The sequence below is a fragment of the Rhamphochromis longiceps genome, linkage group LG1 (genome assembly GCF_057381845.1).
Source record: "Rhamphochromis longiceps isolate RC_006_pf linkage group LG1, R_longiceps_female_GT1.1, whole genome shotgun sequence".
NCBI classification, from domain to species: Eukaryota; Metazoa; Chordata; class Actinopteri; order Cichliformes; family Cichlidae; genus Rhamphochromis; species Rhamphochromis longiceps.
In genome coordinates, this window is record NC_140557.1 from 10,927,230 (window position 1) to 10,948,966 (window position 21,737).

General features: G+C 38.1%; 1 protein-coding gene across 7 annotated transcripts in view; it reads right to left on the reverse strand.

Moving 5' to 3' along the window:
- Nucleotides 1–6,192: 6,192 nt before the first annotated feature.
- Nucleotides 6,193–21,737, reverse strand: part of celf6 (CUGBP Elav-like family member 6) — a 153,475-nt gene continuing 137,930 nt past the window's right edge. For 6 of the 7 annotated variants that reach the window (XM_085429230.1, XM_085429068.1, XM_085429082.1 and 3 more), the window contains 3 exons: nucleotides 19,561–19,704; nucleotides 13,960–14,109; nucleotides 6,193–7,524 (listed from right to left, as the gene is read on the reverse strand). In XM_085429230.1, the coding sequence (XP_085285356.1) occupies nucleotides 13,982–14,109; nucleotides 19,561–19,704 (272 nt within the window). In that variant the 3' untranslated portion in view covers nucleotides 6,193–7,524; nucleotides 13,960–13,981. The remainder of the gene's footprint in view (nucleotides 7,525–13,959; nucleotides 14,110–19,560; nucleotides 19,705–21,737) is intronic. The other variant, XM_085429145.1, reaches the window with a different exon arrangement.

The following is a 21,737-nucleotide window of genomic DNA, read 5'->3' on the forward strand; positions in this document are numbered from 1 at the left end:
ATCCAAACATTTAGGAGTTATTTAATCGGGCTATGTATATGGATAAAAAAGACAAAGGAGCCTCAGTCTTCTACAGGACTGTGCTTTATTTTAGTCTAAGCAGAATATAATGAACTAGAGAACTACAGAGTTCAGGAGCACTATGGGAAATATCATCCTGAATCAGGGAAACGGACCAGAGCCAATGCTAATTCAAATTACATCTCTGTTTCAAACGAAAAGAAAGAAAACAGTAACTCAGATTGTTCAAGACAAAAAAACCCAACAAAATAAATGAGGTTTTTTTTTCATTCACTGTAAATTTAAATACCTAAATAGATTGTGAGTTTTTATGGCAATGAATAACAACAGTGAAATTAGACTGTGAAGCTGGGAATGCAATGATTCATGGTAAAAATCTTCATGGTGCAAAATTGCCTATGACTAAATACGAACACTTTAAAGGCTCTCATTTGAATGCTTGATTGGAGCAAACTTCTCAGTTATCTGAGTTTGTTTACATTTTGGTCCTTGTAACCAATGGAAATGGTAATGGATGACCGCATCCTTATTTGTGTCAGAATGAGCTTGAGGCAAAACTGATTCTGGCAGAGTGTTTGTTTCGAAGAACATTTGGCATCCCCAGAATACAGCGTGTCTGACCACTGTTCACAGGTAGTACTGTCAGAGAGAACAGGCTGGGTTTAAGGCAGAATTTCCTCCTCGCATAACAAACCAAAAAACTGGAGAAAAGCAGCGTGATCTACTTCTGGCACAATGTCTTCAGTGGATGGTGTCACATCAGATAACAACCTGTGGAAGAACTGTCCCATGAACAAAAAAAGATATGAAAATCAGGTCAATAAATGCAATTAACCCTTCAAAATACAAGGCAAGAAAAGGACATAGAGAGAACTTCATTACAGGAAAGCAACAATGGCTTAAACATAATGACATATGGCAGCATAAGTCCCCAAAACAATCTGATGGCAAAGTTTGATTTTTTTTTTCTTAAAACAACAAAAGGTCCAAAAAATAAAATTGCGTTTGAACATACAATTCTGATCCTTTTAACCTCAGTTGTGCAAAGAACTCTTTTTTCTGAATCCACAAAACCAGTACCATCAATCATCCTTTTACAGTGCAGTTTGCTAATTCTTGTATTGATGTAAGAGCTTTCATTGAACAAAATCTCTTTGACCTTTCCAATCCACAAGGGATTTTACACAGGGATTGTGCAGCCAAAAAAATTAAATGGAAAAAAAAGAACAATGATCAAAGCACATCTGAATAAACCTCATGACAATGGGTCTATCCCAGCTTCAACCGATAATAACAAAACAAAAGAGAGAAAATAAAGACGTATTTTCAAACATGAGTATAAAATCCCATTTCTGAACATCCGTGCTTCACTCTACAAGAAATAAAATCATTTTATCTTCTGTTTTTGATAAATTATTTCATAGGTTCCTTTTCTTAGTTTCACTGAAATATATTAACTATTCTTTCTTTTTTTCTGTTTGAACATGATCTATTGTACGGCCTATAAAGAATGTTTAACAGAATTGAAAAATAAGCTATATTGTATGTACAGGTGTAATGCAGCTGTGTGGTCAGGAGAGCAGTGTCAGACTGGGTCAAGCAAGCAGGGGGTTCTGCTGGGATCAACATAGTTCTCTTGTTTGTCCCCTTCCTCTAAACTCAACCTAACTGTGTTCGTATATTTTAAACCATGTGTATTAAATGTTTGATTCCAAAATGGTTTATGTACATGTTGAACACACTGTAACCTGGAGTTTTATTTTCTAAAACTAGTGTCTTAAATGCTGTAAAGCCTCAACTTTTACTTCCAAAGAATTTAAAAAAGAGTGGTGCTGGCTGATGGTTTTTTTCACACTGTCAAGCGGAAAGCATGCAGATGGATGAACTCTACTGTCAGTGTCATATCTGTTCATCAGCCCCAACTGGACTAATCCAATTACGGCACAGGCAATCTTTCTTCTGTCAGAAAAATCATGACATGTCGGTGTACACAGAATCTTAATTACCGGATCACTTCAGGGCCATGGCTTAGGTTTGACACTAAGTCAAATACTCTCTAAGCCTTGGCCAGACACTTAGAGTTGTAGGATGCATGTTCACAGCCCAAACCGAAGGGGCTTATAAGGACTAAAACTCTCCTAAATCCCTGCACTGCTGTGGATACATTTTATATTGACATCATTGTCCCACAGAGTTGGACTTCTCAACACAAGTTGCTGTACACCCTTCCTCTGTTTTTTTGTATTTTATAGTCTATTTACATTAAGAAATTAAAAAAAGTCTTTGTCTTCATTTCTTTCAGACATGTTTCTGAACATAATTTCATACCTTCAGCAAACCACTGTGCAGTGTTGGGTTGATAATGGCATCTTTTGTGTTTCTTTGTTTCTCTTTGAATGGGATGGTAATACTATAAATCCAAAGCACAATATTAGGTGGTTCATCAGCCCTTCTGCTGGCTCAGGACACCCCACAGTGACATGTGATCGTACAGCTTCTGCTGTCCTCATATTTATCTACTCAAATGCCTTCAGGATAAGGGGTAAGGCAAGGCTCTGAACCTCTCCACTAATCATGACATCATAGTCCCTGATGCCCTGAGTATTGGGAGTGATTTTGTGGAGTTTCAGTTAAGCACACAGCACCCCCACCGCCCAGTGCCTGCTTCCACTATTTCCATTGCTACCTTTTTCAATACAAAATCTCATTTCCACAGCAAACCCTCACTGCGTTAAACCAAGATGCTGAAAAAGCTTTCTCCCAAAGCAGCTATTAAATGAGAAGCATTAATTTCTTCCCTCCTGTCCAACAGGTTCCTTTAATTATCGCTCCACTTTCAGTCAATTACATTTCACTTCCTTTCCTTGACAATCACTGCTATTTTAGGGTGAGTGTTATGCACCCAGGGGTGGGAGATTCATTCTCAAACAGACTTGTGCTCTGCCCTGCCATTGGCTGGGAACCTCTAAGGATACATGCTCCTTAAGCAGACAGATCTTGTGAAAAGTGGTGTAGTGGCAACTGAGGAAAGGGGCTTACTTCATACTATATAACCTCCAAATTTTTAGGTGCATAAGCCAGAGGCAAATGGTTTAAATGCTCACAAAGAACTGACTATACCTAAGTATTACTTTTGCTCATCACTGATTGAAAAATGGCAAATAAAGGCAGTGCAGTATGAGAAGATAGAGAAGATAAGCTTTACCTCTTTGGAGATATTTATACTTTTTCATGTTCACATATATATTTTTTCTTTTGCCTAGCATGCTAAATATTATATTCTAAGAACTTATTCAAATCTTATGTATTTCTTTTGGCAAAAACGCTTAGTTGCATTTTCTTTTTGTAAGCTGGACGGCAAATATCAAATCACAGTTTGGCAACAGCTTGGTAGTGTGCCTGCTGGGTTGACATTTGTCTGTGATTTTAGAGGTGAAACATAGCCTCAGTCTGCTCTTGTCTCCAGTCCAGGCTAAGGGCAAATCAGGCAAGAGCCTCTTTAATAAATGGTAATGAGAAGATCTATTTTCTTTCTATTTTTTTCCTCATTTTGGTAGTTTCAGTGCAATTCTAGTGTTTCACAGCTATTTCTGCTTTTAATGCACAACACTTCAGCAACATTCTCCCTGGAGTGTAAATGTAATAGGAGCACCCGTTTTAAAAATGTTGAAGTACTGATTTCACATTGCCTAATTTAGCCCTGGCATAGCAGATATGCTACATGATCGCTGCACTGTTAGCCAAGCAGACAGCAGGATACTAGGCTAGGCTGAGTTTTGGCTCACTGGGGACTCAACCTGCCATTAGTAGTGGGAACTAGTACAGCATCTGGTATAAGACAGAAAAGATTACAGGATCAACCATGCAAGGTTCGTGTTGGAAATGTATTCTAGAGATGGCCAAGACAAGCAGAGGATATTGCATTGCTCATGGAACATTAGATTTCCCATTGATTAGTTCAGCTTCACTTAAATAATGAGCATAAATGGTTTGTAGAACATGGCTTTGTTTTTACTTACTTCACATTAATTCACAAAGCTCCTTCTATCAGTAACACATGTCAAATGAAATGACAGAGGGAGGGCTGGGTTTTATCTTACAGTATTTAAAGGCAATCCTTAAGAAGTCCTTAAGAGCTGATATATATTCAACCATACCTCATTCAACCATCTATATAGATTATATATATATATCTATATATATCTATATCTATATATATAGATATATATATATATGAATGAGGCTATAACTTGCAGGCATCATCTTCTGAGATGCAGTGTTGCTGCTGAAAGAAAATTCACAACAACAGGCCTCACTGCAGCTGAACAGTAACAGAATTGAGGATTTCTAGTAAAAAATGTTGGATTTGACCCAGTTTTAAGCAACTATTGCTGCAATGTTTGTGATAGAAAACAAAAACTAAATCAATTTTGCTACCTGCCCTTCTCTTTTAGTTTTTGGTCAAATTACTCTGGAACATTAAAACCTTGCTATGATATGGAAGGTTTTATCCCTCATCCTGCATTGCCTCTTCGGTAAATTCGGCTACATTATTGGTGCCAGGTCAGCTGTCACCAGCCTTGCCAGGGAGTAGGCGCAAACATAATTCTCCCTAATCTTCCTTCTGTCATCCATGTGCATGCAGGGGACCATCTCTCCCGTCATTTGGTCCAAGTGATTATCCCAGTGATTTTTCACTTGGTTGCTGCTAATGTATAGAGGCTGATGATTACAGTGTGATTAGGGAGAAAGGTGAAATAGCATGTCTAATGTGGTGCAAGAGATAATTGAAGGGTAGTGAGCACAGGCATTAGGTAGGTTCGAAAATGCTGCTCCAACGGGAGAGCCGCTAAACAATTGTGCCGTGATTTAGAAAGGCATGGCTGCTCTAAGGACGGGAGAAAAGGAAGTGCTACGTGGAATGTTAATATCAAGGGCTGAAATTAGTACCTTCAGCTTTTTTTTAAGTGGCAAAGGCAGTATATTAAAAACTATGAAATCTGCTGGCACATTTAATCAGTCCCTTCTTTAGTGATTTGGACCAATTCTGGTCTGATTTTCTAGTTCAACAAAAAAGAGGGAGAAGAAGACTCTCATTACTTAACATGAGCTCGTTGGACTGGTGCCTAAAGTATTAACTTGAGGTCCTACTTGACTGTTTAATCTGCTTTTGAAAGCATATAACACAGATTATGATTAGATTATGTATACTGTTTGCCACCAGAGCTTGATTAGGGTTTCTATTTTTTTTTGGTTAAATCATGTGGCATCACCTACCAGCATCAGCTTAAAGGATCTCGGTGTGATGAGTTCTTGACTTCCCCTCTTCTCCCCACTCTCTCCTTGCTTCTGTCTAGCCTTGCCAGCTGTCAGTGCTTAGAGGGCTGGTATATGGATTTGAGCTGGTGTTCGGCGGAGAAAATTGGGAAGTGCTCGTGGTGACTGAAACAGCATCGCTCCTCCCCCTAGACTCACTCGAAACATATTGATCTGGTTTTAGAGAGGAGCCTGCTTCCAGAGCTGTAAATTGTTAAAAAACAGAGGCTACAGGACTCTAAATCAAGACACGACACTACTGGAGTGCCTGGCATCAGTGTCAGTGTAGCTAAAGATGAGTTGAATGATTTTAAGAGTGACTGTTAGAATTATCTTAGATCGAGGCCATTAAGCTCTACTTTTTTTTTTACCATGGACTTTATGAATAATGTGTACATTACGCAGGTCAGGGAGCATGTTAACAGTGGAATTAACATTACACAGGTAAATGTGCTCTAAAAGCCGGCACTCCTTTCCTGCAATACAGAAGTAAATTGAATTCATCTTTAGAGAAATTTGCCAACAGACAAGAATGAATTTTTCTCAGTCTAGAGTTTTGCAGCAGCTTCAGTGGACACACACATATCCTTGACATGTCATTCAAATTTGTGGCTGCTTATGATGGGCATACTTTGTTTTTTTGAGAGAATGCTGATACCACAAGAGCCAATTCATTACTAAACCAAATACATTCTGCTGGCAGTTACAATAGCTATCACTTTTTTCTCCTTCCCTCTTTACTCTTTCGGTCATGACCATCCATTTGTCCATCTCACTTTTAATCATCTCCTTTTAGAAGTTTGTGGCTTCATATTTCACACTTCATGTAGCAATACAAAAAGGCCAACAACAAAAAAAAAGACACCCCATGTCCATTTTACTTGGTCTTTACAGTGGATTGTCGCTTGAACACAAAGGCCAGTGAAGCCTTAAACATCTGCACCCCGTCCAGCACAGACATCAGTAAAGTCAGTCTTTTTTTTCTTCTTATTCTTTTGTTTTCTTCCAGAAGATCATCTCCATATCTGTCAGAGAGTGCGGTGACTTGTACATAATGATGAGCGCGATATCCAGTGGCTGATACGTTAACATCCAAGAGAAAGAGAGTTGTTGCGTTTAGGGGCAGATGAATGCTTCCCCCCACACCATCCCACCCCTCTTTTGCCCCATTTTCATTACAACTTCAAGTATTTTTTTAAACAACAGCAAAAGTTAGCAAATCTACACTTTTTTTTTTCTAGTCTACTCTACTACTCTACAACCTGGTGCTAAATCAGCATCCAGAGCAAAAGATCAGCCCCTATACTACGTTTCCATGTCTTTTTTTATACATTATTTCCATGTTCTTTTATTCATACTTACAGTAGGCCACTGGATATTGATTTAATGTTTTTGTTTTTTTGTTTTTTTACTACGAGTAAATTGTAATACTTGCAGCTACAAGGTATGAGTTTTTAAATATATATTTATATATTTATATATTTATATTCTTTTAAAAAGCGTTTAGTCCTTTGGTCCCTATTTCCTAAGGAATGATGCATGTAAATTATCCTGGATTCTCCACTTTTCTCCTTTTCTTCTTGTTTTCTTCTTCGATCCAGAGCTTGCCCTGTCACAGAGCACAACACCTGTGTAGGCACAAAAACCAAAATGGCAGCAGGCTGGTGTGTGTGTTTGTATGTTTTGTGTGTGTGTGTGTGCGCACACGCATGAGTTTGCTTCAGTTCTTGTGTTGGCATTTGCACTTATTTATACATGTACAAAGTTTTTTTTTTCCTTTTTTTTTCTTGTAAGTGTAGCATTTTTGAAATGTGTATGTTTGATTTGTTTTCTGTGTTTATCTATATCCTGTGTCAGTATGCATGCTTTGAGCATAATGAGTCTATAAAGGTTTTTTTTTTCCATCATGTCTAAAAAACAGCAGCAAAAAGTTGGTCTCTGCAAAAGATCTTCTTCCACAGACGCCAAAGCAAAAGAGGAAAAAAAGAGGCATTTGCGAAGAAAAACGAAAATAAATAAACAAACAAAAAAACCCGACAACTCTGGGATCCTTCTCTCAGTCACCCAATCTTTCAGCGGCTTTCCAGGAGGATCAAGGGACCACCCTTCCTTCATGATATGTAGCAGAGCAAGAAGTCTTTGTACTTTTACTGCACTTGTGGAAATAAGGTGTTGTGGCCCTTCATCCTGTGACACAGAGAAAGAGAGAAAGGAAGAGAAAAAGACAGGAGAGAATAAGGAGAGTGGATTCAGTGGGGCTGTGGCAAACATGCTCAGGGTTGCTGGCTCCTGGTTATCACACAGACTGACAGGCACAGCCAACAGCATGAGAAACAGACGGGGAAGAGGAAAAAAAAAGAGGAGCGTGTCAATCACAACCAGAAATAAGTGGGCTAGAGGTGGGGTGGGAAATTTGTGTTTTAACCATATGGAACAGACATCTACACTGTGACAGCACTAATCCAACGAAGGCCTAATTTAAACTGACTGCATCTCCCTGATTGGAAAAAAAAAGTTGCCCGAGATGTTGCTGCCATTCATCTTTTTGTTAATTCATTACAAACAGGCTACAAAGGAACAAGAAGGAAACATAAAGAAAACGAGACAAGTGTGTGTGCAAGTTCTAATATTGCAATAATTAGAATCACGTAATAACTGACAGTTGTCCATTATGAAAAAGATACATATTTCAAGAACTAACCTCTAATTAGGATAGCATGAAAAACAACTCCCTTGCCTTTGTGCTGGATTGATATGCTGCACTGTTACTAAATGTGTCTGTGCTGTCGAGCTTTGGGTTGATAAAAGATCTAGTTTACAGCCTATCATCCCTAATATGTTGTGAGCTATGATGTGGGTGAAGAAAGGCTATGAAATCACAGCAAATCACTCTCTGAGAGTGAACATGAAAGGGTCTGACTTTGTGACGAGAACATGCGCCCAGACGCTCTTTGTTCTACCTTTCCATTCCTGTAAATGAGCTTGTTACCATTTCATAATAGATCTGCTTTTTAGATGGGGGAGCAGCGATTCAAACTTATTTCTTATGTGTGCCAAAGCGAGCCCGGCCATTAGCAACATAAAGCACTAACAGTCCCAATTACAGATGCCCTATTTTATAAGCCATTCGCAATTCTCCCTATACATGTAGCTGAGTAGAAACACACAGTGGCTTTCAAATTGATCATTTTTTCCCCAAGTAAACAGCTTCTTTGAAAACATCACAACTGTTTCATGCAGTAACTTTGTCCAGTAACAAAGAATTCCTTTCTTTCTTTTCCCTTCACAAGCTTTTAGTCCTAATATTATGCCTCCGCACACCACCACCTACTTGGATGGCTCCATAAATGACACCTGGCAGTTAGGAGGCATAGCTGATGCCAGAAAAACCTTATGCCCCCTGGCGTGCCTGGCTAGACACCCCCTGAGTTCACTGGATAGACTAAGGTTGGGAGAGTCGCCTGCAGGGCTTCTGAAATAATAGGGTAGAATGTGCTCAATGAAAACTACTAACGCTTATCAGTCTTGGCCTTGAGGGTTGGAAACAAACTCACTTGCAAAGAAAGGACCTTTTCACTATTAATTTGTATGCTGCTTTTTTGTACACAGAGCAAAAATTGTACTACATACAAGCAGCAAAACCGAATACCTAAATTATGCGGAGCTAGAATCACACTAAAAATATAACAAGCAACAGGCAGCCACAAATAATCAATCCAGGTATTTGTATTTCATTCTATCTTTTGTACCCTACTTACACCTCTCTGTACAGTATGGTGTATGGTGGACGGATTTTGGGTACGCGGGTCTGTAGTGCCGCCAGCAGCTTTTCTATCACTGTGTAATTGGTTTGCACCCTCATAAATAAATAAATGGGAAGTGATTCTCGTGTTAGGCAAACAAAACAATCTTGCTGAAGTACTCCCTGTGCAGATGGAAGTAGACTGTCAACATTTGCCTGTGCTCTCTGTGTGAACGTTAGAGATTTAATTGGCTTCACAAACATAGGGTCATCTTGGCCATCTCTCAACTAAACAGCTGTCGAACAGAGAGAGAAATAGGTCCTTTTTGAAAATAAGTAGACTTAAAGAATAAAAGTTTTCTGGAAGAAAAAACGCTTCGTGATGTGAATGTGAAGAGATAGAGAAATCGAAAATACAGTACATCCATACACATGAACCCCACAAGAGAAAGTAAAACATCACAAGGGCACACATTACAATAGCACAAAGGGTTAAAGGCCACTTCCAATTATAATCAACCAACAAGTCAGCACGTCAGTTACAGGTACCAGCCATGAAAGGCATCGATTACTGCACTCCACAAACTGCCAATATACAATATACAGTATATATAAATATATATAAAAGTAGGGCAGAATATAAAGAGAGAGTTTAGAGATATCAATCAACGCCACGTCATGCAACGCAGTCACAGGCCCACCACATGACGTCATCCAAAAGAAAATGACACCATGGGTTCAACTTACAGCTGAGGGAACTTGGCCCCATGACAGGTGTGGGGGTGTGTGGCTATAGCGGAGAAAGGCCACCTCACACTGTGATTGGCCTTGTCAGGTTGCCAGGTTGGTAAGGGTGCAAAAGAAGGAAAGAAACAATGGGATTTTCTTTTCCTCAAGTCAGAATTCAAAGCACCCCATCTATTTGTTCCATACTCACTTATTCTGCCTGACAAATCAAATGAGGTCATTATAGTTATTACCATAAAACTGAAAAAAAAAAAGACAAGTAAAACAGAAATAACAGAGCAAATAATCTTCAGTGCAGCACAGAAAAAAGCCTCTGTGTACTTTAGTGTGGTGGTGAAATATTATTGGGTTGACAACATCTGCAGGTTAAAGGTTTGAATTGATGTTTTTATATTCGCAAAGATAACCCTTACGGCAAAAATGCATATTTCAGAAACTTGTCCTGTCTACAGTAATTGGATTTGCCTTGCATTGTTTGCTATGAGGGTACAGTGAGTGCTTCAGGTTTTTTGCATTAAGTTTATCTTTAAGACACAGAACGCAATTTCAGAGTAGCAGGGCTCCTGAGACCAGAAAAGGAGAATGCTGTCTGATAGTGTTTTTAATTCAACTTCAAAGCAAAAATTTTCAGTGTTACAGAAAAAAGGCCTTCTGAAGTTATCTACATATTGAAGTTTTTACCTATAAGGAACACACACATGCACACACAGAAAATCATCATTCAAGTTTCATCAAAGTTTTTCATCATAATAACGCATTAGGGTTGGAATTTAGAAAATTAAACAGTTGAACTTTATTTACTTTAAGCCCAACAAGCCAATGTACTCTCTCCTGCTATAAATAAATGCTTGTGCAATAATTTAAAAGAACATACCTAGAAAATATACACTTTGTTTTTATCGGCCATGATTTTTAGGAATCTATTAACCTAATTGCTCAAATTGACTTCAAAAAGTTAATGCATTTATTTCCTTAATATTTCAATGCTTATTATTGGTCTGTCTATTAGTTTAAAACAACCAAAGTGGTGTAATTACATAAGCAAAACACAAAGATGGCACAATGACAGAGGGATACATTGAAAAAACAAGTACGCACACATACTGATTAAGTGACATAATGTCATTATGGGAAACGTGTTTGCTTGGAGCCATTCTGAAAATATTTCAATGACTGTCATGTCATTCAGTGCTGTTGTATTTTCCATTTGCTCCTAAATCAAATTCACTCACTCCTTTTCTCTTCTTATGGTATCTTCTTAATTAGCGAGGATAGCTCTATTCAAATTATATCAGAGAACTGATAAAGGGAGCTGTATCAGTATAGGATACCACCTTCTATGAATGCTTTTTAGTAGAATAGAATAGAATACCAGAATAGAATATGTGCCTGTGTAATTGTAATACAAAAGTTTCCAGGCAATTGGTTTACGATGTATTTATATTGTCTTTTCACTGACAACTGTAGTTTGTATTAGATAATTATTTGAGACTAGATGCACTAATCTAACTTTTTCCAGGTACAATAGGTATCACCCAATACAGCAGTCCTATCTAAAATAAAGAACTTTATTCCACCTAATTTTCTTTTAATTAAAATGTAACAAATAAATGTATGTCATTTTACTGACTTTATGACCATGGATTAATTTGCACTAGTCTAGTTTCAGCAAGAGTTATTAGACTGTTGCACGCTAGTTTCTCCTAATCTCAGGACAGTACATTACACCTCTGTAAATGCAATAAAAGCTTTCCAATAAGTGTAAAATCAAATATAACAAGACAGAGAGAGACTGAAAAGCTTAAAGCATTCTTATTAAGGATTGGCAGTCATGTAAACACATTTGACTACAGTTTACATTGAAGTAAAAGCCAACCTTCAAACTTCAAACCTTTGGTTGTTAGGTTCCTCAATGTTATATAACCTCCTATGTTTGTAACTATTGCCATTCTGCTGAAAAGGGGAATAATGAACACAGGCTAATAGAGGACTGAACTGAATAGATGAGCCTCACAGATCTGCTTGTTGTGACTAATACCTGATCCAGACTTTCAGTCAGGATTGGCCCAGTACCCAATTTAAATATCAGATCGATGCATCCCTATATGTTACAATGGAGAATTATTCTATTGAGGCATGTTGCTACCTTAAGCAATCTGTATTTTTATTGATTTTTATTGAAGCTCTCACATTTTAAGGTACCTAATAGGGAGCTGTTGACAGAAGATTTCTTGCGGCAGATACACTAAGTGTGAAGACAGTGGCACAATTTTTTTTTTTTACATTTTGCCTCTATACACAAACACAGTGGACCTAAAATCAAAAAATGAGGTGTGTTTTCAAAACAAACTAACATATACTTTAATAAAAGTATTGTTTGTAATACTTGGATGACTTGGATAAAACTTGGACATTATCAAATTCTGTGTTTCCTTCCTTGAGATGCTCTGCCAGGCCTTTAATAATTTCAATGGCCTCTTTCACTTCCAGTGACAATGACGCTCTAGACCTTTTATTGGGAGTTCAAGTTACCAAGTGGAAGTTCGGCACTTATAATCAACTACACAAATACTTAATTTTTTATGCAATAGCAGGAGAATAGGCCTCATCTGGCCAAGTGTTTGTCAATCAGCTGTCTTTTGAGCCTTTGAAATTGGGGGACTATGTAAAAGAATGTCATAACAGTGTTACTATGCATGCAACTATGCATCCGTGTTGTTGTGGAAGCATTAAAAATGACATTTCCATGTATGTTAATTTCATAATAAAATATACAACACTATTTTCACTTCATAAAACATCTCTATAACCCTTGGTTACAACTAAATAGTTACAATAGAGCAGGATTAAGCTAAAAAACAAAAACGATATCTTAGATTAATAATTGTTTATAAGTACAAGTCTTTGAGTGAACAAAGGCTTTTACATTATGGTTGTCCCATACATGCTGATGGCATGAATCACTGATATCTATGGATATATAGAAAGGCCAGTTTTCTGTATCCTTTAACACTGAACACAGTGTTGCATTCTAGTGCACCAAATGCAGAATGCCACAATGGGACTGACAAATACTGATAAATATAGAGCACAAACATTTAAACATGCTGCACTTACTCTTAATACTCATTAGATGTCTGAATTGACTGTATAATTTTTTTTTCTTCGATAAAGGATCAGCTTGTATATTGCCAAATAGCTGACATAAGTCTAACGCTATTTGAGGAGATAAATTATTGCTTTTGGAAATTTGTTGCTAAACAACTTGTATCGATTTCCAGTGGAGTATCCAGTAGACAGGTAATTATGCACAGCTAGGTATTGATGATGTCATTTATTTGCCCTAAAGCATCCTGCAGGTCCAAGTTAGGCTAGGCTAGACTAGACTCCCAGAAGTAGACATAAAACAAATCTGTGCAGCAGGGAAACCTGGCAGAAATCACCAGAGGTTTTTGTGAAAAGGTCCTGTAAAATCTAGAAACATTGACACTTCTTGATTATCTTGATTATAGAACTATGTTTTTCTGACTGTAAGTAGTTGACACATTTTGTGGACTAATTTGTCTGGCATATAGATGACTCTGTAAATTTCAGTATTTTATTCAATGATGGGATTTTTATTTGGTGGAATAACGGAAGGTTGAGAGTTTATTTTCTTTTTGCTAATCTCAGTACAATAACCCCCCTGTAAAAAGCAGCCCACACTTTCACATTTTTTAATATTTGAAATGAGCAGAGAAATTCACAAAAGCGAGCTTGGGAAATGTTATTGTGTAGCTCATTTCATTACATTCGCAGTTCTTTATTTATACAATTTTTTAATTCATTTCTGCATTTCTGCATTGAAAGTATACAGTATTACTTTATAGTTGCTCAGATAATAAGTTTGAATTTTAGGAGCAATCAACATTTTCATTAGAAGTTACAATGAGATTTGCAGGAGTAAGTTCACAAACATTCTAGTCTTCTGTATTGTGTCCTATGTACTGCACTGATAATATTGTAAATTCAATTCAATTTTGTATAGCGCCAAATCACAACAGGAGTTACCTCAAGGCGCATCCATACCTTTTTCAAGTGAAGTAAAACGCTTTTGAATGGCATGGGACATTATAGCATGGGTGTTACTGTACCTGGGTATGAATAGCAGACGAGTCAGTAAGGTCGGTTGGCATCTTTTGGCCGCTTTAGCTGCACCTTCAGCCTCTTCATGCCTATCTGAAAGCCATTCATGGCCTGGATAGCGGCTTGAGCACTGGATGGGTTATCAAAACTCACAAAGCCTGGGACAAGTACACAGAACAGGAGAGAGATGGGGGCAGAAAATGGGAAAATGAAAAAAGAAGGAAGGAAGAAAGAAGAATAGGGAATATGAGAGAGACATGAAAAAGAGAAAGGGATCGGTTAAGGAACAAAGAGGAAGACAGGTGAGATGAAAGAAGCAAGAGAAGGAAAAAATACCCTTTTTAACTCCCAACAATGGCAAAACAATAGGTCTTTGTTTTCGCTTTTCAGGCGATTAATTGAAAATCTCCGAATTAAAAAAGAAGATTAAACAAAATACCAGAAAGGCTAATAACGTAATAACACAGATATAAAAAAAGCAAAGGAGTACCATTAGAAACTGGGTGTTCAACTTGAACAGAGAACAAAAAAGAAAAAAAAGGTGTTCAGAGATATGAAAGAGAGAAAAGGAGTCTTCTATTATGTGTAACGCAAATGTTGCGCCTGTAAAAGTAAACTGTGTGTTGAGCCATACAACTACACCAGTGGTGTGTGTGTGTGTGTGTGCATGTGTATACATATTTTCATGTATGTGACTGCATCTAAGTAAGGAGCAAAGGGCATCGGGGACGTGACGAGATGCTAGGAGCAAGGTGTATAGGACAGAGGTGCCTGCTGCTCTGAGTTATCACCTGGGTGTCGAGGCGGAATGAGCCCACAGCTTTCCACACTGGGACTCCTTGCCTGGTCTTATCAGACACCTATGTGATTGACGGCCGGAATTTTCCGCCTGCCAACTGATTTGATCACACTGCTATGGGTCCAATTTAATTTGGGGGGAGAGGGCAGGCTTTTGTCAGTACGGGTGAGATAAGGCTGCTGCTTTTACAAACCCTTTAAACAAACTGAGCAGGGAAGGGCCTGTCAGTTGGTAGTGATCCCCCTCCCAATCCTACAAACACATCCATGCCTACACTATCCCTGGCTTTAATGAATCTCCATACCTCACATTTACATCCACATGCCAAATAGGTGATAGGATTCTAGGGGTCAAAGTAAAGTATAAAAGGACAAAGACTACCCTGCAAACTCTTGAATTCAGGCACATAAAATAAACAAGGATAAACAATATTTGAGTGTGCTCCTGATTTAAACTGTTTTCTTGAGGTTGATGTTTCATTCCTGTGATGTGGCATGGAGTGTGTGTTGCAGTACAACTCAAACCCCAAACACTTCTACCGCTTGAAGTACAGTTCTTCCCACAACCATCCATATCAGCAGAATGCTGCAAGCTTTGTAATGTTATACATTTCTAATAAAAACACACATTGAGGAGCAACAGGGAAAATCTAAGTCGAGGTGCCAGGTTGAACAGATTAGATTACTGCAGGAGTGAAGTCTTACATTCCCCCCCTACCCCCCACCCACCCAAAATACTGAGATGACCAGTAGACTCACACACAGTTGTGGCGTGCAGTATGCAGTAATGATTTTTTGGTAAATTAGTTTATTTGCTTATTTGCTGTGATGATTAGTTTATGTTCTTAGGTACTGACAAACTATCTATATGTCCTTTTATTGAACATATAACATAGCTGTTTATGGATGTAAATGTACTATATGTGCACTTTCGAAGCAAACAACAAACATGCAGAGGCAACTCGTCTTGATTTAAAAATAGAAAAGAGGTATTAAAAGGCAAAATAAAATGGCAAAAAACAAACATGTAGAAAGGGTAAGATGTTTCCGGTGTTCTGTAGGTTAGCTGCATCTCCTTGTTTTCATTTTTGCACCGTATTTAACGTGCTTCCTGTGCGTATGTGTTACGCCATTCTGAGAAGACCTTTTGAAATGTATTTTTAAGCTAATTCCGCCTAATTCCACTTAACAAGGTAAGCTTTGATCACTTTTTAAAAGTCAACAGCGAGTGACTGAATGCAGAGGATTAAGACTAATTTTGTATCAGAGCCCAGGGTTAAAACCAAACATAATAATAACCATAATAATAATATAGCTCTTCATCAGTGGATATATATGGAGTTTACAGATTACCCTTAATATATGTTTTATTAATTTCTGAGACTCAATAATTCATTAATGATTTAAAAAAAGCTTGGTAAAATTATGTATTTTATAGTTAACAATTATACCAAAGTATATTACAAAAGACTGCACATGCAACTGTAGCATGCATCTGTTGCGATTTCTTGTCATCTTATTGTTTTAATTGTTTTGAGGTGAAATATTCCATCTCACCTGCACAAGTGTTTAATATCACACCACATCGCACATTGATATCCATTTTTTCATACTGCAAATAAATGCACTAAACTAAATAGACTAAATTTACAGTTATAAATCCCTTACGAGTATACTGTTCCAGGTTACATCCTTTAGAAGTAAGCATATTCTTTGAGTGTGCCTCCAGTGACCTCCTTTTTTATCACATTCAAATTCTCAAGCTTCTCTGTAAACACTTGGGTAAGAGGACGATCTGTGATTATCTTCTCACAATATGCCAAAACAAAAAAATAAGGTAACACATGCATACATATGGTATTTCTGTTCATTTGCTTACAAGTAGCCTTCTGCCCTGACGAGCACTTGGAGAGAAAAAAAAAACCAGGAAAAAATCTTGGCTAACTAAATGTCATCTTACAGACTGCTTTATTTAAATGTTACATATATAAATAATTAGCCTGCCAAAATTTGAATACACACCACAGTGCTTTGAACATTTTCTGTTTAATTAACAGTAAGGTCACCTAGTTTAGATGAGCGCTTCTTATTTGGTAGCCACTGTAATTGTGCTTTGCATAATTAGATAGCTAAGTATATTTTCTTCTTCATTCAATAGACTTTATCAGACAATCAATCTATTCACTGTGATACAGCTGTGTACAGTGTGTAGATGCACATATAATGTATTTACACATTTCCAATCATTAACCACACTATCAAGACTAAACTCACACATTTTTAAGATTAAGTGTTCCAAGTTCTTAGATGCATAATAACGTATCTCCCCTAATGCACAGCATCTTCTGCCTAATTTGTTAATGTCCTACAAAAGAGCCTTGGGGCTCCTGCTATAAAAAGGAGGGAGAAATTACTTTTTTTAAAAAGCCACAAAAGAATCATGGGTTGAATTGATATTTTTCAGCTAAAATCTTAATTACTTGCTATGAAAAAGAAGCTGGGGAGGCTGATGAAGTTGCCGCCCCTTTGTCCTTCTCCCTTGTTGACTGACAGATAGTGATAGTGAGAGGCATATGTTTATAGGAGAAGACACACAGGGAGCTAGTCTAACAAAGAGGGAGAGATGAGAGAAGAGAGGAAAGAGGAGGAAGCCTCACAGACATGCCATGGTGAAGTGAAACTGAAAGAAAGCCAATGCTGGAAATCTCTCTCTCTCTCTCTCTCTCTCTTGCTCTCTTTCTCTCTCTCTCTTTCCCTGTCTCCTGAGTGCTGCTGTCCAACTGAATCAACAGCAAGGCCCACACCAGTCTATTATTATCTCTTTAAGCCCATGGATTCCACCTGCACCGCCTCCACCCTGATGAACTGGTTTGCTGTGTGGGAGGCGAGAGAGGCAAGCGAGGGGTGGCATGATGCTGCTGGGTTGCCCAGCTGGAGGATTGTGGGAGTCTGGGAAAATGCTTTTCTCTTGGGTAAAGGAGGCTTGTAATTGTAGAAAGGGGAAATAGATACTAATTGTCTCAGTAATGGTGTGATAGAGAGGGTGATGAGCAATGTTGGGCAAGTTACTTTGAAAAAGTAATTAATTATAGTTACTAGTTATTTCTTCAAAAAAGTAACTGAGTTAGTAACTGAGTTACAAGATTCTAAAAGTAATTAGTTACTTGAAAAGTAACCATTGCGTTACTTAAAAAAAAAAAAAAACAGTTTAACCCTCTGGGGTCCAGGGTATAATTGGCCATTTTTTAACTACTTTTGATGTTTCCTCTACATTTCACCTTTAAAAACGATTTACTTTGCCTTGTTTGGTATCATCAGCACAACCTCATGTGTCTGAATTTACAGCTATGTTTTCATTTTTACATACTGTATTAACACAATTGATCTAAAACATAAAATCAGTGTAGAAAAAGTTAAAATTTTACTGTAACAACCACAAACATGTTTAATGAATCATATTTCATAACTTGAAATGCAAATATAAATTGACAATTTTAAAATAATATGCACAAGTTTTGCAAACAATACAGTTATTTGCAGCCATTTACCTTTTACCCCTTTTTAAATAACCATTTCAAACTATTTACGCAACAATCACATGTTCTGCATTAAATAAGATGCCACACAAATTATTTGTGCCACTCCAAAAATATCTGTCCACTATAAAGGAGAACATCATAGCCTGACCTGCACAGCCTGCAGGTCTGACAGCAGCAGGTGTATCACTCCTGTTTCTACCTGGAGACAGTGGTCGCCTCATTGTTCTGACACACAACACAAAACTATCCACAACACTACACACTAACTACACAAGACAACACATTAACTACACATTCCAAACACGCTAAACGTCACAAATCTCTCACATCTTAAAACTCGCTCTCTCTCTCTCTGTTGTCTTTCTTTCTCTCTCTTTCTCTCTCTCTCTCTCTCTCGCCATCACTCCTAAAACTTCCCCCTCTTCCTAAACAACCAAATGTCCTGTTGCCGTATCATTTTTTGATTGGTTGAAATGGTGCATTTTTCCACCAACACGAACGGGCTGTTTTTTATTTTAGTTTTTTGGTCATAAGCAGAGAGTGCTTGCTAGCTCTATCCTTAGACAGTAAACGTGACGAAAGTATTCAGAAAAAAAACACCGCTTATTTATTTTTTATCATGACTCTGGTTTTAGTTGCCCTCTTAGCACAATTTAAAAACTGGTATATATCACTTTATTGCTTTGTCATCTTGAAGTGGTCATGTGATTGGCTTACCACGACTACTATATTCTTCCTCAGCCAAACAGCAGCACTCATGCCATTGTTTTCCCCCCTTAGCTCCAGGTGTTGTGCCAAAAAGTCATCGTTTGCCAGAAAGTGATTGCCGTCCGCGGGAGCTTGTAACGCTGTTATTCCCATCACTGATGACACGTAATGTTGTGATCAACAGTGTGATGGATACATGTGTGAATGAAATGCCAGCTGTGGAGAGACACTTGGGTCAGTGGCTAGCTCACCAATTCTAGTGAGCTTTTGGCTTTTCTATTACTAAGACCACTATCTTTTTATGTCTGTGTGGTAGACTCAGGGAGCACTGTTCCTTGATCTCCCTCTCTGCTCCCCTGTGCAGTGGCATGTAACGACACTTTAAAATGTTAATTGCAGCTTGATTAGTTCAGACAGTGGGAATAAAAGCAAAAGCAAACACTAATTGCAGGGAAGCAACAAGAGAAATGAGAATATTACCAAACACAGCCACCTTGCAACATTCATTTCATTGGATCATTGGAATTCTTTTTCCCTTCTCTTCATAAGTGATTTTTGACTCACCGAAACATTTGCTCTGATTAGTCGCTCGGTCCACAAACACTTTGGCGGAGATGACGTTGCCAAAAGGTAGGAACATTTGCATGAGCTCAGCGTCTCCAAACTCCTGGGGCAGGTGATAAATAAACAGGTTGCAACCTTCTGGCCCTGGTGATGAGAGAAAGACAACAGAAGGGTTATGTGGGAGTGTAATGTGCCCGGTGAGAGAAAGACTGACCATAATAACATGGGTGGAAAAAAATAACTATAAGGCAGTCTTGACAATAATCCAGTAATGCAGGAACCTTGGAATCACTTCACTCTGTTTATTTTATCGGTGGCACAAATATTGGCTTTGTTAAACCTGGTTATTGTGGCATTTGCGGCGTACACAAAGCCTAATCCCATTTTTTCTAGTGTTATAAGGTCAAACTGTATGTTCAGGTTGTTTTTGTGGTTTCCATTTGAATCTTTCTAAGAGCCCCATTTCATACAATAACTGCATAAAGAGGGGACACTTCACTGAATCAGATTATAACGGTTAAATTTGACTTTTGTGTGAGTACATGTGCTGAAAATAGCAACACACAGACAGGTAGAAGCAAAAATCGGAGAATGAAAAGAAAAGAAAATAGCCAGATTTAACAACATAACCCCAAAAGAAGTTGAATTAAAGTAAAAGACTTAGACAGCTATACTGGGAAAAGTGAAGCACTGAGACACAGAAAAACAGAGAAGAGACAGAGCACACATTAAGACATAAGCCAAGTTTTTGCCCCAATTACTGTGTGACAGTAGGACTGTGTTCCAATCTCTCTCCATCCTTCACACTCATCCAACCAGCTGCCACATATTGTACAGGCCAATCTGGATAAAGGAAGGAATGAACTGGAAAGAGAGTGAGAGAGGGAGCCATGGACACATAGAAAGAAAGAGAAATGTGATGGACTCGGGGACAGTAAGCTTGCAGCTGGCTGCCTGGCTAGGTTTCTTCCCTGTCTCATTGCTCAGGGTGATAGCATGACGAGATGAGACTTGGTCTGGTGAGAAGGCTGATAAGAGGGCTGCAGTGGTGGCTGGCTGCAGTGCTACTATGCCTCGTTGAGATAGAGAACACACACACACATATTGGTTGACAGAGTGAGAATTTTTTTAAGCAGTTATACACTGTATCTCAGTTCTCTCTGTACAGATTTAGGTGCTTCACATAATGTTCACATTAAATTCTTGCTTGCTTGAAAAGCTTTTTGTTTGAAAGAATAAAATACTAGTGCATGAGGACTTTTTTCACATTTGCCTTACAAATATAATCCCCCGTTGTTTTTGTTATAATCAACTTCAGTATGCTACTGCATGAGCATGTAACTAATGAATCTTTATGTTATAAAGAATACACTTAAACATTAAGGCCTTTTTTTATGCTTTAGCACTACGAAGTGAAGATTAATTGCACAATACACCGACTAGAGAATAATGGCACCATCAGGATTTACACTTGTTTCATACGAGCCTGGCTCTTACTCTGCCATTCTTTCTAGCACTAGGTACAAAATCTCCTCTGAAAGTAAAGGTTAACTGTGCACAAAACAGGAAGGTGATAGCACATTTATTTTACCCAGAACAATTGAAGTACCTCTACCTGGCAACAGAAAAACAGCCAAGTTGTCTGAAGGTGGCAAAGTAGGTATATAGAGAGGGATATAGGAAGCGCAAACTTCACATTCACTTCATAGAGAGAGCTATGGGACTTCAGTTGGTAATATTTCGGCTAGATCAGTGGGTAACAAAACATGCCAGATTATTAGCTTAAGAAAAATGAGTGTTTTAAAATAGAGAGCAAGTATCTGTGACAGCAGATAAAGGTGGCGGTGTGTCTGTGCCTTGGTGTCTATGTTGTTCTTCATGTCCAAAGTATAAGATGATGATAAAAAGGAACATGCCAGTCTCCTGTGGTGATCTAATACTCCTTAGTACTGTCTCATACACAGTTTCTAAAGGTTCACATTCCAAGGATGCCTAATAAAGTACTCCACGATCCAAGACACCAGAGTAACATTAGAATGTGTGGCAATCACCTAGGTGTTTGAATGGTGGATTAGGTATATGATGGAGAAGTTGGGGGTGTCCAGTAAAGACCTAACTAGTGCCTTCATGATGCTATATAAATAAAATGCTATAACCTGTAGCCACTGACTTCCAAG